The 18041-nt window shown below is 39.0% G+C and overlaps 1 protein-coding gene and 1 long non-coding RNA gene across 7 annotated transcripts in view; one reads left to right on the plus strand and one right to left on the minus strand.

Moving 5' to 3' along the window:
• LOC308176737 (uncharacterized protein) overlaps positions 1-18041 on the minus strand; it is a gene marked incomplete at its 5' end in the record, with an annotated part of 40418 nt that overhangs the window by 22073 nt on the left and 304 nt on the right. For 3 of the 6 annotated variants that reach the window (XM_080552873.1, XM_080552869.1, XM_080552872.1), the window contains one exon: positions 4272-4367. In XM_080552873.1, the coding sequence (XP_080408999.1) occupies positions 4272-4367 (96 nt within the window). Of the gene's footprint in view, positions 1-4271; positions 4368-17586; positions 17681-17712; positions 17856-18041 lie in introns of those variants that run through there. The other 3 variants (XR_013938558.1, XM_080552870.1, XM_080552871.1) reach the window with 3 other exon arrangements.
• Positions 8058-18041, plus strand: part of LOC308176742 — a 56453-nt gene continuing 46469 nt past the window's right edge. The window contains exon 1 of the long non-coding RNA XR_013938561.1: positions 8058-8205. This is a non-coding gene — a long non-coding RNA (uncharacterized lncRNA). The remainder of the gene's footprint in view (positions 8206-18041) is intronic.

Consider the following 18041-nt stretch of genomic DNA (forward strand, 5'->3'; position numbering starts at 1 on the left):
TAAAGAATTATCCAGCTTCAAATTCCAACTTTTTGCTGAGGCTGAGTTGGGTAGGTCTCCATGTGCAGGAAATAGGCAAAGAAAGGACTGATGATATTATGGCAAGTATTCTGTATTGTGTATTACCTGTATAAATTTTGCTTTCAGGATATGTAATTCAATATATTTGCTAAGTTTCATAACTTAGTTTTACGTACATTCTCATATTCTCAGAGGGACTAGAGTTCCCTCATTCATTTAAGATCATACCCTGAGGCTATATTCAGCTTTTGCAGATGGTAATAACTAACTCTGTTCCTGCTTTTCTGTTTTTTTTCCTCTTAGTAAGTTATTTAAAAAAAGATTCTTCCCTAAAATAAGACTTTCCTTGCTCACCCTTCTTTTCTGATCCTCAAGAGTACAGCAGACCACGTCTTTTTCCACTGCGGCATGTCTTATTTAATACATCTGTTCAGGATATATAGTTCAGTCCACCTTGGCAGCAGAATTTGGAGTCTGCTACCATATAGACTGTCTGGGAGATCTGCAACAACAGCCAATGGTTGCAAGAGTTCTATCTCACTGTTTCTGGCAACATTCTCACTGTGCACAAACACTTTCTACAGGACAGAGACTTTGAAAAAATAGTCAGAAAAATTAAAAGAAACAAAGTAGGGAGGGGCTTCCCTCTTTCCCACAGATTATTAGAGGTAGGCACAGCACTCTGACTAAGTCCTCCTTTCTTTCTGTAGGATTCTATTTCCATTTAGAGTTGCAATTCTATGGCTTATGCTTCTTTTGGTTACAGAAAATTCTTTTCCAAAATGGAAAATATTTGCATCTAATCCTTGCGTATATTACTCTGTGTTTGTCTCTAGCCTTGAAGTTATCATCTTTAAAATTACACAAAAACTTCAATTTTCTTCTTAAAGGAATGATTAATCAGACTAAAATAAATCTCAGTGGTATGAATACAGCCTGCTTCTTTTTCATTTGTAGTAGTGTAAACATGAAGCAACTCCACTGAAGTTAGTGAATTAAATACATTCAAAATCAGATTATTTAAAGCAAAACCAGAGTTTTAATGCAGCTGACAACAAATCATCTTTTCCAGGTTGATACTATGAATTTCTTTCTGCACAAACACTGAAAAACTGAAATAAATCTAGAGACAATACCAATGATTTGCCCCTGAATTCTTGTAAAATGAAATCCCTGCCAAGTTTCCAGGGAATGTGTTTGATAAGGACTGGGCATCCTTGTGACCTTACTAAATACTCTCCTAGTGTGGGAATATATCTTACACACTGTGCCCAGTAAGAATAGTAACATTGCTAACTTTGTAACAGATAGCTAAAAACAGACTACTTCACACCTTGCGTAAATTATTCCAGTATCTCATGGATGATGTGAGAAAACCAACATGTGAGACTGGAGGTTTGATTCTAAAATGAAAGGGTATGAGAAGAGAGAGCTCAAATGATGACTCTTGGGTAATTAAAACTGTCTAATCTGGCTCCTTTCTGACTCTAAAGTTACGCATGCAGGTTTACATTGCAACTCAGCCCATTAATGATGAATAATTGGATAGGTAACAGAGAAGCTCACGTCACCTTCTTTCCATGGTTCGTTGATGGAGAAATAGTGCTCCAGAGATTAAAATTTGAGTGACAAGAAAAGTATAGGTGATACTACTACACAAAAATTCCATTAAAATGCCCTTTACAAAAAAATTGCCCTTTACAAAAAAGTCACATTACAATGGAGCCTGGAAATACCTCCCTTTCTTCCCTCCACTCTCTCTGCTTATTTTATATTTTTAATAGCCTGAAACACCGCATAATCTTATAGACAGGTGGGGAGGTGTCAGTGCTTTGTTAACAATGGCAAGTGTTATTTTGTTAAGAAACATGTTAATCCCCCAGTTTCTAATTCAAGCACAAAAGGTGGCTCTGAGTGTAAAATCTGTAATTCTAGTTGTATAAACTCTACTTTGTAGCAAATCTAAGACACCTCATAAAAGCTTAGAGTTAAGCCCAGGTATTTTGGTAAGTTAACGTACTATTGAAGATAACTTTGTAGACTATCTCTTTAGGTGTTTTTTACTGTTAGACTACAGGGTTTACTTCATAACAAGGCCTGGCAATTGTGTGGTAAACTAAAAAAATATTGAAAGAGTAAAATTTGTTCTTGGCTTGATTAGATAGCCGACAAATCTAATCTGGCTAGCAGAGTTCAGAATGAATCTGCCCTCTGAGGTAGACTAGGACATCCAAACAATATATCCGTTTTTAAAAATTAGTCAAGATTGTGAAGGCTGACAGATTGCAATGGCAAGAAAATGGTTGTTGTAGTTTATCTTTGAATAGTCTTGACTGAAAGCTGTGTCTGTACTGATTTTTCAGTGAAAACCTGTTATGACTCACATAATAGACTTTGTAATACAAGTAGGAATCTTCTTTGTTTTCGACAAAACTCAGCCAAATTTTCATAATGTCCGTTACTGAGTCTGATTCTCAGGAATTTCTGCCTCACATTTTAGGAGAGGTACATCATTTGAAAATTCAGAATAAGCTTTGTCATTTGGCCTACTTGAATACACGTAAACAAGTACAAGTTTACATGACAAAAGAGTTGGGGAAAAGAAATGGCAGGAAACACTTTCTAGATGTAGGTGTTTGCAGTGTATTTGCCCAGAAAAACAAGAGGTATGTTCAGTGATATGCTTGTTTTTGGTTTTGTATTTGCACAATTCTCCTGTTGTATTGCTTTTCTTAAGGGTTTGGAAATTCTTATGTGTCACTGCAATTGTTTAAGTCCCAGCTGAAAGAGCTCTATTATTTAGTATTCTCAACACAAACATTTAAAAAACTCCTTATGTTTGTATCACAAAACAAGTAAACTTTCACTGAAAGTTCCTATCCCATGGCTGAATGGATAGCAAGATACTGTACTTTGTCACAACTGTATTTTGAAAGGAAATTGACATGAATGAAAATGCTAGGATTGCAATATACTTGTCCTAAGTCATTCACATTCTATAATGTACCTTCTAGAATACATACTCTCTCAAACAACAGAAAAATCCTACTTTTAATATAGTAAACTATTTATCTTGTCTTTTTTATACAATTAGTATTTTTATATATATGCAATTTATTAAAATGATTTAGCAAATAAATTAAAATGAACTGTAACTACTCTTCATTACCTTACGGCATATCTTTGTATTAATTTAATCTGTTCTGTAGATATAAGTGCATGATGCTTTTTCTGCTACCAATGGGATTTTTTAATATTATTTGATATGCTCCATGCTATGCAGATGTAATTTTGAACTAGAGTCTGCAGTGTTCTGGGAATCCTTGCATAATCTGGAATGTGCCATAAATAGAACATGCACTAGATGGAAGGAAAGCGTGACTTATTTTGTAACTATATGCTTGCCACAGATCCAACATCCACCCAAAGTCAAATTGTTCTTGTCAGGGTTGCCAAGAAGTCAGTTAGGCAGAAAAAGCTCTTGTAATGTGCAAGGTGACTTTTCACACTAAAGGAAGTGAAGGAGGAATGGGGTTTCCCTTCTGCTGAGTAACTGGTTTCAGTCCTTTTACTGGGTTGTTTATATTTTCAGTTTGAGGTACTCTCCCATAGTGAGATCAGACTGATTGTTCAAGAAGACCTGTGAGACAGTGTTCTGAGCTATGGTTGCTGTTGAATTCCTACTGGTATCAGCAGCTCTAGCACTGAAAAGAGCTGAACCTTTGCCATCAGGTAACGAGGACATAATCAATGAGCAACTGTACCTTCGTCCTATTTCTGTGTGCCATTCAGTCATTGATTTGACAGAAGAGGTCTGCCACAGGATGGAGCCGCATGGAGAACACTATATACCTCTTAGCCACCAGTTCCCAACAGAAGCGAGTGCAACTCCCACCAAAGAGAGCTCTTTTCCTCTCTCGTCTCCTCATACCAGTCTTGCCAGATGTGCTCACAAGAGTAGGGAGAGGAAGCAACAGCAATACAAAACCTGTATCTGGGTCTAGATTTCTGTCTGACTGGTTGCCTGTTTATACAAGCTTTTTATTTTTACATGCTATTGTCTGAAGGGCATCTTGGAGGAGAAAGGTGGCTCTTTTTTACTTTCTCAGATCTGTGATCTCATCTTCACGTCTTTACATCTTCCATAGGTCTGTTCTTCTGAATCTTCTAGATTCCCTATGAAAAACCTGCTTTTATTGTCACTAGGGAAAACTCTGAAATACAAGTTTGTTTTATGTCTTTTTACTCACGCTGTCTGTGAAAGCTGGCTCCTTCTTCTCAGCCTCTTCTGTGAATGCTCCTTAGCCAGGTCATCAAATAATTGCAACATCTTCATTCCCAATAAGCTGAAATGAAAATAAATAAATCAATCTTTCTTATCTAGCATCCCCAAACGTCCAATGTATCAAAAGAACTAATCTTAAACATTGCTATAGCATAAATAAGATTGGAGGACTACAGTAAGATGGACAAACACAAACTCATTAGCATATCCTGGCTTTCTGAAGGTGTCACTGAAATGACTCAGTTTTGAAACTGAGGAAAAAGTAGGTCTTTTGGAGTTTCTGTCATCTTTGCTCAATGAGGTACAGTGTTACTTTGCAACTAAAACATTACTGCAGAGCAGCCCCCCTTGATGGCTTAAGAAGTTATGGTGTGATTACCACAGCAGAGGGAATCTTTTTTAGTTTGAAATTTATGTAGCAGTCCTGTGTACACCTTTTCTTTTCTGCCAGGAAAATTTTGAGCGGCTGCACTGCTTAACTGTTTCTATTTTGAATCGGCCTCTTGAGTTTACTGGCAGTTGGTATTACTGAAAGCAGACCTCATCCTACTGCACCCTACCCTTGGGTGCATCTGGGCACAAGTCCAACTCAAACGGGAATATAAACCTCTGCAAAACTGTACAGGTGTGAGCTAGACTACAATGACATTCTGGAACAAGGTCACAAGATATGTGTAAACTCCAAAAATATACTTGGTTTATTTGGAAACAGTTTCCAGACACATGGCTGCAATTGGGAGGAAATTTGTTATTTTTTTAACAGCTCGCTGTTGTTTTGATCACATGCAAAGAGGATCAGCTGCCAATTACCAATGAGTCCTGTAAAAATCTGGCCTCTGGAAAGGAGAGCTTGTACGTAAATCACAGTTCTAAGCAACTAGGAAAGAATCATTCAGCTAAAGGAGATGTAAAAATTTGTGTCCTAAGTGATTATAATTTACAATGTTTATAAATAAATCACAGAAATACTTCACTAACGTGAAGGTTTGGAAGCCCCAGGAAACATTTTTAGAGCCATTATTAGCTCTGACCAAATGTACTGAGACCTTCAGACTGAACTGGCAGCCTTCTTCTTCACACCCAGTCTATTCAAATCAGAAAATCCTACTTATGTTGTGTTATCTCAATTTGTGTAGACATGAAGTTACCATAGAACATACCGTCCTACAAAATATGTTATTGGAACCTTTTATTATTCCTTTCTTAATAATTCTAGTTAATTTCTGGCATTTGCATGAAATAAAATCAGATGGCTACTCTTTAGTCTCAGAAACTTTTCTTATTTTTGCTTTTAGTAGGTGACTAGAAGGATTACTTTGGTTACTACTCATTGGTAAAATGCTTTGAATCTGAACCAAAGTAACAAGGAAGAAAATGTGAGGTGTATTAAAATAGAATTTGGGGATCCAGCTGAGCTTAGAACAGAAAAAGTATCCAAACTGCTGAAGGTCTAACATTTTCAGTTCCCTTGCCTTTTGTGAAACCTTATCTATGGGGCACAGCACTTCACACAGCTGGACCTCTCCAGTGTATTTTCTTGGATGAGCTCATGCTCCTTGAGGAGTCCCACAGCCTTTTTGTGAGGTAGGAAAATATTCTTCATGGTACGAAACCAGCAGGCTGAAGAACTAAGGAAGGAAATTCACTGGTTGTTTGCTGAATATATCTAACAGTAAACCTCAGCTGCTTTGACTTCCATTCTACCCACAAGATAAACTTGAAATGATTGAGAAGGCTCGTGAAAGCCCTTGGCATAATGCATTGAAGCACATAAGGAAAAAATGATTTCCTGTGAGGCTGAAGAGGAAGATATGTGACATTAATGTGTGGTTTGGGTCATCCAGGGATTAGTAAAAACATGCCATAAGGCTATTAAGCACTAACAATTAAATCTGTTGTAGTTTATGAAAATAAGTTACTGGGTAGTACACTTGCTAAATGTAAGAATCATTTTTGAGGAGTTCAGTAAAAATAGTAAACAACAGGCACTTGCTTTTTGAGACCTTCAACAAGACTCACTAGTGTCAGGCACTCCCTCAAAGAAATTCGGTTTTTGTATCTAAACACACATTTTTAGGGACTTTTTCATCTATTTCCCACCTATGTCCAGGAAAGGAAAGAAGGTGAAAAACAGAACCTAAGCTGGATCCAGAAGCTATTCACCAGTCCTTTCCACAGTGCACACTTAATTTTTACCTTCCATCTGTCTTATGTCAGTGCCTCTGGAAAACCTACAGACAGCAGAAACATCTTACACTCTGGAGGTCACTGTCTCTGGAATTTGTTAGACAAGATGGTAAAAATGCTCTCTTTGAGGACAGTGGCTTCAATCTGGATATTCTCAGCCAAGGAAAGAAATGAGCCTATCGATCCTGTTCCTGATTTGATTTATGAGAGAAGGAGGAATCAGTGGTATTCCTAGAAGAACTCTACTGAACTCAGAGGAATTATTATCGCAGTAGGTCTGGTCCATTGAGAATATATTCTCCATAATCAAATACACAATAAATAAATAAATATAATGGTGAGTAGTACTCACCTTGCCTGCTTCCTGTGCTCTCTGCCCACACCCATCCTTTTTTCTTCACCAAAACCTTACTTGTTACTTGTTTTTTGTTACTTGTTTTCAGTTTACTCAGAGCTCCAGGCTAAAGCAGAATCTTTCTTTCTTACATGCACAGGCAACTTATGCTTACAGGCTACTGGCAGAAATATTGCTAGCTTCTAAAATGCAGTCCCAGACTTATTCTGCGAAAGGACTTTCTCTCTCTTGAAAATGCATTTCTTTAAGGCTGACAGTCATTTTCTTTATAGCTTAGTTTCTTAAGAAAATGAAACTTACAGTATCATATTGTTAGTAATAACAGAGTCCTATCTCCCTGAAGATGTTTTATACCCACGGACAATTTTAGCCAAATTTTACAGAAATGTGGAAGTCTCATTCATAATTAAGTTTCAATAAAACTGAAGGCTGTTCAGAGGAGAAAATCTGCATTAGTGCCATCACTGAGAGAAGCAGATGTACAATTAGACTGCCACACACTGTTTAGCAGAGGCCAACTTGCCAATCTATACACAAGGGCTGTCTGAGGATGTTTCAGAACACATGAAGAGAAAAACTGTGCTAATTTGATGGTGTAGGTGAGCATTTGTGGAGATAAAGAATACAAATTGACAAAGGCAGGCCTCTCATTTTTTCAAGCGCTCACAGAAGAACTTGTCTTCCAGCAGAACAGTCTTCAGCAGCTTAGAGATATGCAAAGATGCTGGAATTCTTCCAAAGTGTTATGCTTTGACCCTGAGCAATAAGCAAATTTGGTTAAGGAATAAAATGAAAAGCTGCTTTTGGCAATCTGACCCAGAAGCTTATTCTTAGTAATTTAGGTTTTACTTCAGCAAGGTATGTAGGCATTTCCTGAAGTATATACTAGCAATAAACAAATGTTTTAGTACCTTGCTGAATTATATATCCAAATATCATATAAAGGCACATGGAATATTCTTCACTACAGAATAAGCAATCTCCTTAATTACTATAATCTTGATTTGAGTAGTTTTACAATAACAAATTGTAATATTTTAAGATATGTTATAAATTGTAAATGTTTTTAAATATTTTTAGATATTTTTAAGTTCTTGGTGGAAAACCTGAAGTCTTTATAAAGCTATATAAGGCTCTATTCCCAGCAGAAGCCAATACCTTGGCTTGACTTACAGTATTGGAAGCATGATTCCCAAAATAACATATGACTGACAACAGGCTGGTATCTAACTAGAACATATTCTTTTCCATTTTATCAAGGATATTATTTCTCAAAGAAGGTCAGTCAATTGTGACCGTAAGAGAGATTTCCTGCATGAAGCAGCAATGGGCACTAAAGAGTCATTAGTGCTAAAAGGTATCAGGATTACTGAAGCTAAGTCTCTCTTTTTAATGTTCTTATACTCAGCTTTGTAAGTTTTCACCACATTTATTGTACATTGAGTTTTTAGCAATGGTGACAGCAGATTGTCTGTGTCCTCCTCCACAGCTCTGGCTGTGTTCAGACTGCAGTTCACTCAGGTTGTATATTCTTAACCTAGCAATATATGTATTTATATATTGGCAAAATATGTACTTGTAATATACTTATACAGCTTGGTCTTTGTGTCTGTTTTAACTCTACAATATATTTATTCCATGTATCTTCCATAACTGCTCTACTGAGTTTATGTTTACTTTCTTGCATTAAAAGTAATTTATGTTTTGGAAAATCAATATATTGGATAAATCTTATCCATTATCCTAAAAATTAGATAAAGATCGTTACTGAAATATAATACATTTTAAATGAATCCATTAGGAAAATAATTTGTCTTTGATAGAACACTAAGTGTTAAGGAGTAGGTGAAACTTAGCTTGTAACAGCACTCAAAACAGAGGCAAAAACTGTCGGGAGGTTGGAAATGGGTTTCAATGTTTTGTGTGAAAGCTTGGAGACAATGCTCATTCACCACGGTAGATCTATGCTACACTTTCCAGGGTGGCTGAACACCGCCATCAAGCCCAAACGCACTGCTCACACCACCAATCGGCCTCCAGCATGACTGTTAGGCACCCGCTGAATCACACAGGGATGCTGTTTATTCGAGTGTGCCCAACAGCCTCACAAGGCCAGCAGGCTGCCTGTGTGCCCGGGCTGGCTATCCCTGGGCTGGCTGCCAGCCTGGCCCCGCAGCGGCGCACAGCAATGGGCACTGCAGGCAGCTGCTGCTCGGGAACTGCACCAGACTCAGCGCTGCCCTGCAGCAGCTGTCTCGGAGCTGCGAAGTCAGAACCTCTAAGAGTGAGCACTCAGGGATACATATACACATGTAGGAGTATCTCAACGAAAAAAATGATGCAGGTACAAATGGGATTATTGTTACTCCAAAACTGAAAGTTATTAGCAGCTTGAGACAAATGATTCTAAAAAATCGTAGAAAACTGTTCTAAAAAACCTCAGCTGATTATCAGGTTCATCCCTCAGTCACACAGCTAAATAACTACTATGCTTTTCCTCAAAAGTGTCCTTAAAGACTTCCAGTGCTGGAGACTAAAGTTTTCTTAGGTCAACAATTCTGGAGCTTCGTTATTCCTATCACTGGGAAGCTTTTCTAATGTCCAACCTGAACCTTCTTTGCTACTATTCAGGCCTTTACTTCTTTTCCTGTCCATCCTGGGCAGGATTTCACTGCTTTGCCAGTTTTCAATGCTTTAAGCAATACAATCCCGCTCTGTTCATTCTGCACAGAAATTAAAAGGTCCCTTACACAGTCCTCCTCTGGATTGTCTTACTCTCAGCTACAGCTTTCTTGAGGAGCATCCCCCAAAACTGGGGTCTAAAATGTATTCCAGCCAAAGTTGTACCATTGCAAAGTAGAATGAAACTTGCCTCCCATTTACCTTCTAGACTATACTTTCATGTAAACCTCAGCATGCCATCTTCCACTTTTCGTGACTACGTGACGGTGCTGACTCAGGTCCAGCTTCTGAGCCACCAAGACTGCCAGATTCAGCATTAGTGCTGCCTTATCGCACATCCACATCTTATTCCACATCTAGTATTTTTCTAGCCCTAGTTTTGCTTGGAAGAGTATAGCACTTGACCTACTGAACTGCATTTTTTTTCAGACTGTTATTCCTATTTATCCTATGCACTTGCAGTCTCTCCCCAGCTTACTAGCAGCTGCAGATTTAGTAAGAACAGCCTAAGTCACTGCTGAGAACAGTGAGCAGCACTTGTCTGGGACACACTGCTGCAGAATCTAGTTTGACAGGCATTCTTCCACTAAGAATCACTGAAGATCACAACCTCAATACTGTTTCCAAACAGTCCTGCACCCACCCTACAGCAGTTTCCACTAGAAGAACACTTCCTTCCGTGTACGTTGTTTAAGACAACGGCCAGAGCTTTATTGGAACTGAGACAGGTGACTCTTAGTGCTTCTTCTCCGCTCAGTGGGCCTGTCACCTTTCACAGAAGAAAATTGCATTGTCTTGACAGAATTTGTTCTCAATTCATCTACAATGCTTGTGATATCTTTGGGTTCTCCTATGTGCTTATATAACATTTACTTGAAAGTACCTCAGTATTTTTCCAGGAATTTAAGAGGTGTGACTTACAATTCTTCAAGCTGCTATTTCGCTTTTTCTTCATATAGGAGCTATGTTTCTTTTCTTTTTCTTTTTTTCACTTGGTATTCGTGTTTGCCAATTTGCAAACCACTATGAACAATGGGATTTCTTCAGCTGCTTCTGTAATATCCTAGGATGACAAAGCTCATCAGGTCCGGCTGATGTGAAAACTATAATCTCTGTATTTCCTCTTCTAGGTTAAGATCTTATCCCTCCATCACTGGTACTAATTATGCTAGGCAGATGCTATTGCAACTGATCTTTTCAAGAAGGGTCATGAAAAAAGCTAGTAAACACTTCTGTCTTTTCCAGAACTACCATTTGTTGATCTCTTCCAAGCAAAGGACATAGATTTTCCTTAGATTTTCTTTTACAAGCCGTGTGTGGGTGTACTGCCGCATACCAGGCCTGATATAAAGAACAGATCTTATTCCAGGAGATTCTGCTCTGGAAAATGTTGTGGTTTTTTTTCAGTCAGTTTGGCTGCTATTGTTCAGATTACTTACAATTCAGATATACAAAGCGTTTCCTTTTCTCCCCTTTTTCCTACAGAGCCTGAAGCAATAACATTTTGAAAATCTCTTTGGTCCATCCTAACAAAAAACTTGGTCTTGAATTGGGAACATCTGTAAATAGGTACAATTTATAACATTTCTAAAAGTGGCTTTACTTCAAAAGCTAAATATACTCAATTGTATGGTTATCAGGTTACAGACAAACATAATTTTTCTGAGAAACTAAGAAAGCAGAAATTAGGAGATTATCTTTAGATATATTGTGAACTTAATCACAGAATCACTCACAAGAACACAGATGCTCAAGAGTCACGTGGAGGATGGAAACATGCTCATCACTAGGCTAACAGCATCTTTAATTGCTGCCCTTACTTACAAACAAAATTGCATCGGCGGAGAGGATTACAGTGTAGTTCAGTTTATAGTGTGAACAAATACTGATCATATTTTCGCTATTTTAACAAGATGAGCTCCTATCTATACCACAAACTACAATTATGTTCTAGCTGGGACAGGGGATGACTGACGTGGAACTTCAGCCCTTGACTTTTATATATATGTAGCACTGTGGGCTTAGTACATGAGAAATCCATGAAACACAGGCTAGCTTGGATAGGAGATAGGATCTGGGGTTTTCATTTTCCTTTAGAGACTCCAAGTTGAGCAGTGCGAGTAGAGACCGGGGCGAAAGCATAGCCAGTGCTGAGCCAGATGCCCTGTCATACAGAGCAAATTGCAGCCCCCTTCTACCTGACATTTGCCAGCCAGTGGAGAAGAAATGGTGGGGTTCTACCACAACCTGCGGCACTGCTTATGTCTGCTGTCTTACCCAGCTCCTTATGAAGCCTCATGCAAATATGGTAGCAAGTTATCAAATGATATCATCTTAACAGATATTCCACAAAAGCTTGAACCAGTGTGGAATTATGACCAGCCTTCAAGGACAGGTTCAGTAGGAGATCTATGCCTAAAGTTTAGACATTTGATCTCAGGAGTAGACTTCACAATCTAGTGCTATAGAAGAATTTGGAAGAGAATAAGGAGTCTAAAGAGCCTAAAAAGTCATACACTGAGCAGGAAGCTGTGTGCTGTTTTTTAAGGAAGTGGCTGAGACCAGCTGGATCTCACAGTCTGCTTTGCAAGTAATTTCTGATTCCTCTTCCAAATAATACCACTTCTGTCCATTCACTCACTAAACAGAGCAGAGCTCCCTTTTTTATCTTCAGAGGTGTCTTGAGGAAATATATTGGTGGCACCCCCTTTTATGGTATGAAAATGTGTGTTACTCATCTCTCTTGCTTAAAATATGCGTGAATGAAAGAGCTTAAGACTGATTTCCATATTCTCTGTGCTACAGAGTTGTTCTATCTTTATGCCACTATCAGAGAAACAGGGAAAATCACAACTGAAAATGTCAGGCATCTCCAGAGTTACAGGTTAAAAAAATCACTTCAAAATCTCTGTTTTGGTGCTGGCTTTCGAATTACGCCCAGGTTTTATTTTAGGTACCAAAGGACCAGATTCTCAGAGATTTATCTTCTTACAACCCATATGACTTCAGTAAGTTCCAAGATATTCTGATTTAGGCGAGCAAAGTCTGATTCGCTTTGGCCCTTAGTCTCTAGCAAAGCTCTCTCCTTCACTGGCAAGGTAGGGACAGAAATACGTGTTTTGCCTTTCCCGTTTTATTGCCTTCTACAATTTTGTTCAGTTACAGGAGTTACATGTTCCTCAGTTATATGAGAACACCCTGCGCCGGGAACTTGACTGTTTCAATGTACCCTGGCTTAGCCTAGGTTACTTGTTCCTTTCCGAGTTGTTTATGTGCTGTTCCCTTGTCTTTGCTGTTGGGCAAATGCTAAAAATAAGAATTTGCTTATCTAATTTGTATGGATCTTCACAGTGTATGCAATTTCACTGTCTCCCTTCCCCTCGAGCAGTGGACAGATTTTCCAGACCTTATGACTATGGACTATGTTTTCATTGCAGTTATAAGTCAGAGGATTTTTCCTTTCAATACTGACTTGTCAAATGAAGACATCCAAAAATTTTCCATAGGGAATTGTTAGAGATTACAGTTTCTGTTTGCTCTGATTGGGCTCTGGACCTGCTAACTCTGATCTGATTATATTTATTTCCAGTCCTGGAAATGGAATTAGCACCTTGTATATTTGTCTTCCAGAAAACAAACAAACAAAACAACAACAACAACACTAATATCTGTGAACTGATTTTTTGTTTTTCTTTAGAATAGATGAGGAAGTTGTATTTGGTGTTAGATTAATAGATTATTCGCTTATATGACAGGAAAAGAATCAGGGTAAGCTTCCCTTTGTTGCCAGTCCCTGTGCAAAAAAGCTTTGCTAGGGATGCCATCTCAACTAAAGATCAGGTTATTCTGCCTCCAGTCCTGTCCTGTCACTGCCTGTTCTACCAAAACAGTTCAAGATAAGTTCCTGTTTGTCAACCACAACATTTTTTGTGGCAAATTTTGTTTCTGGAAAAAGGATCTGCAGTACAGAGGTCACCAAATGGGCTTTTTCTGATGTGGTTTGAATTTAATCAGAATAGGCACATATTTCAATTAGCTCTATCATGAATCAATAGAAAGTTTTAAAATGTAACCTCCGGATGGCAGTTTGAGACACCAGCTGGTTGTTCAAAGCTATGCAGACACAGTTCTTTCTGTACCCTTGCACATACCCAAAATATGCAGACAGTTTAATTCCTGTTTTAAAAGGTCTAACACAAAATATTTTCACAGCAGGAAGCATGATAGTCAATGCTAGTGTTTATCACACTGAGCATAGGTCTTAGAACATTTCAGCTGCATATCTTCTCTTACTAACTGAGATCAGTAAAAAAAAAAAAGAGTTAGATACCCTTTAAAATCTTACTTTAGCTACAGTAAGGAAGATTAAAAATGCACTCTCTCTTCTTTCTGCATGCAACGTCCTTTTTTTGAGTTGTACAGAGCAAATGATACTGAAAAGCAACAGAGCAGTAACTAAGCTGTGACAGTTTGAAACCTCTGTGTATCCCCGCTCCGGCTGTAGAATTGTTTTATTGCTGAGCTGATCAGCATGTGTGGAGTCAGCCCATATCCTATGAAACTGTATAAGTGAGGACCAGTTAATTTTGGTGGCTCTAATGCATGTAGAAGCATCCTAGGATACTGATGTCCAGGAAAATTAGTCCAGTAAGCAGAGCAATTGACAAAGGATTTGTGAGTAACCAAAGGTCCCTAGAAACACAGCAAAGCAGAAGGAAGAAAGTGATTGTTGGCACTGCTGGCATTCAAGGGCCACAGGCCTGCAATGGTCAGGGATGACTGAAACAGGAAGCTTTGCGAGGGCCAAAGAAGAGAAAGGAACTGCTTGTGAATGTAGTAAAAACAGCTTGAGGACCAGTCAAAGAAAAAAGATATGGCCTACAATAGAGAAAGAAGTAAACTCTGATGTGGTGCAACACCATGTGTGTGTAAACTGTAATCAGTGCAGAGGGAAGATAAGATAGTATCCTGGAAGACCCTAACCTAAGTGTAAAGAGCATGCAAAAAGCAGTGCTGATGTGGGTAACCTGGCCTTTTTTTAGAACTATATTGTTAAGTAACTTAACAAGCACTGTGTGGACCTGTTTACTTTCATGATAATGTCCCCTTATGGTTGGAATTTTGCTTCTAAAGGAGCAGAACAGGCACTGCATTTGAATAATAAAGGTTTTTTCAGCAAATGCACTAGAGGTGTCATCTCCCCTCCCCCGACACACATCTGGAACCTAACCTAGACCAAAACCAGTTTAAGAGCATAGGAGCTTAACATACAGGGACTCAGTTTAGCACCCAGGTTAGTGATCAGCTGGCAAAACCTTTGGTCTATCCGTGAGTATATCTTTAGCCAGATTCTGACCCCAGTTGCATCAGAATGAATACAAATCAATTTCCAAATCAATTTCCAAGACTCTGACTGGATCTGTCCAGTAAAGTCATTGTCTCTGAAATCAGAATTCGGTACTTGCTCTGCAATCTCAGTTTTATTCTAGGATAGGTCAAATTCCTTGAGGGAATAATGAATCATCTAAGACATCTGGCAAATCTCTCTGATTGTGTGATACAGTGGTAAAATAGGTCAGCATAGTTTAGGGTTGCTTTAGAATCTACAAGATAGGAGACAGGAGTCTTTAATACCGGAGACTGACTCCGAGGGACAATGAGATCAGTTATACAGGGAAGAAGATGTAAAGAGATATGAGAGCTCTAAAAAAGAAACTGAAAAAGATTTTTAGTCTGCAAAACTAGACAAGAATAAATGTATTAAATAATTTTAAGTAATTCAATAAAGTATTGGCTGCTACTTACAAGGCAGTACAATTTCAGCAAAATAAACACTTAGCATAGTACACAACACATTGACCACTACCGTACACACTTCTGGACACATTAATATGTTAAAATGTAGGAATAACCAAAAAAAAAAAAAAAAAGGAAGCAAAGGAAAGATTTTTTTAAGATGAAAACTAAGAATCATGTCCTGATAGTAAGCAAGCAGTTACAGCTTGTAGTATTTAAAGTAATATAAATGAAACACCATTCTTAACAAGAGACTTTTTCTGAAGATAGATAATGAAATTCTGGTCCCAGCAAAATTAGTGGGAACTTTTGAGGCCATCTGAAGTTATCCACACCTTGCAAGAATAATTTCTGAAAGTACATATGTCTAAAGGATGGGTACAGCCTATTCACATGGCTCACCCAGCAATTCTTAAAAATCTGTTTAATGAAGAAGTACAAGAAAAATCACAAGTAGCTGGAATTAGGTCAAGGCCTACAACAGGATATTTAATTTGGCATCCAGGAAGGGGCCTGGATTTATCATTTGTTGTTAATCTAGGCACTCTGCTTGTCCTCATTTATCTTCCCTTTGGAGCTACTGAGAAGAGCTTCAGAAATACATTTCAGCACATTGTGAAAACAGTCTATGCTCACAGCTAGTAATGAAGAAATAATGTAATTAATTGCTGTTATGTAATGGCACTTGGCAAATGAATGTGGACTGCTACAGAGTAAATAAAAGCTAGTTCTATTTCTGGAATACCGGTTAGAAACATCTTGACCAAAGACCTGGAGCGTGCAAACATTTGATTTTTTAATTCTTTTTTTTTTTTTTTTTTTTTACACAGAAAGCATTGACATCAATGGCTGTTGGTTAAAGGTGTTGTAAGGAGAACTCTAGAGATTGAGAGCTTCTGTATCGCTGCTGAGTACAGACAGCGCAGCCTGTACACTGTACTCAGCTGCCTCTGTCATAGTCCTGCAGCTCCTTAGATCCTGTCATCTCTGCTAAGCTGACAAGGGCATTCTGTTAATTCCACCAGCTCCTGGGGACGAAGTGATGTGGTCTGAAATGAGGCCACCCGAAGAGCTGCATAGGAAATCACAAAGTACAAAAGGACTTCAAGCTACTTTCCACTGAGACGCATTCCCAGCCAGAGCCATGAAGTTTGTGTGGGGATGTTAAAAATCATCTTTTTAAGTTAATAACCTGGGATATTTTATTGCAGGAATTTTAACCACACCTACCATCTCTAGGTCTTTAAGGACCTTGCAAGGAAAACTTGATGAACAACCGCATACAGATCCACGCTAGAGCATTTCCTGTGAGAACCCTCATGCCTGTGAAGGCATGGTGTGTTGGCAGAAAAGCTTTACTATCTTTGTTTGGTAAAGAAGCCTGCTCAGGCAGTGCTCATTTTGAGTGGAGATGTGGGTGGGATGAAATCAGGACGGCTGCCAGGCTACCCTGTGACTCAGACGAGGAACTCCCATCGATGTGTGGGGAATTCAGTACCAACAGCTAGAAAAGCTGAGACACAAACGGTGGGCGACTTAACTGGCTTGTCACACACTCTGAGGATCCGATCCTGTATGAATCAGACTCTGTATCAGTAAAGCCCCTGCTTGTTATCATCCCTATCTTTGTCCTACAATCTAAAGCAAAATTAATCTTTTTATTTTTGTAAATGGGTCAACAAAACAGTATCTCTCCATCCTAATGACTAAGAGATTCGAGTAACCTCTTTGCCTCAATTGGAGAAATTTTAGAGTAGATTAAATTATTTGTTGCTATTACAACACAGCTGCATCAAAAAGTAAATATACAGGGGTATTTTGAGGGGATGGCTGTTTTAATTACAGCTCATAAAATATTTTCAACACACTAACTCAAAATTTTTTCTTCTGCCCACTTACATTGATTTTTAAATTTCCTTCCCATTTCAGCTTAAACTGCTGTTCATAAAATACAGTGGGTGAGTTGGGGCTTTTGCTGATTACATTTTGAAGTTTACTCAGTTCTGAACCTTCATGTTTTAACCAGTAATTGTTTCTCTCCTGTTAATACTACTGTGAACAGAAGAACTGCTGAATTGATAAGAAAAGCAACTGGATACATCCTATTTTACTCTGTAGGTCTACTACCTAGTGATTTGATGTTTGACTGTTTGCTTTTGACCACTTAAAATTTAATTGCTGGTATTTCCTTCTGTTCAGAACTATTATATTGGAGCTGCTCATCAGAAATCTCACAGAATAGCTTACAGAATTTTAATACCTGAGTATTAAGTGGCATCGCAGTTCAGCTGCAGTGCTACTGGAAGTCCTCCCAGGCCTGGCACCACTGAGGGGACGGCCACAGGTTTCATCACCTGTGTCCAGAACGAGGGGCTGAAGGACTCACCGGGACACTGGGCCACATCCACATAGCCCCTGGGGATGGGGGGAATGGATTGCTGAATCCTCTTCGTGCTTGTGGTGAAGCGGAGATTGCCACAGCAGCAACCGATACTTGCCCGCTGCCCTCCTGTGAGGCGCAACCGCCATTTTCCCCTGCACATCCCGCTCTGGGGCTCTTGGCGCCAAAACTTGCGGCCGCCCTCAGTCACACCAGGTGGCCATTTTGTCCCCAACAGCCGGCCCTGGGGCAGCCGGCCCTGGGGCAGCCGGTGCCTGTGGCCACCGCTGGAGAGGTGGCTGTCAGTGACTTAACGGCCCCGAGTGGCCTCATCT

Source organism: Anser brachyrhynchus, assembly GCF_964034855.1.
Source record: "Anser brachyrhynchus genome assembly, chromosome: 12".
NCBI lineage: Eukaryota > Metazoa > Chordata > Aves > Anseriformes > Anatidae > Anser > Anser brachyrhynchus.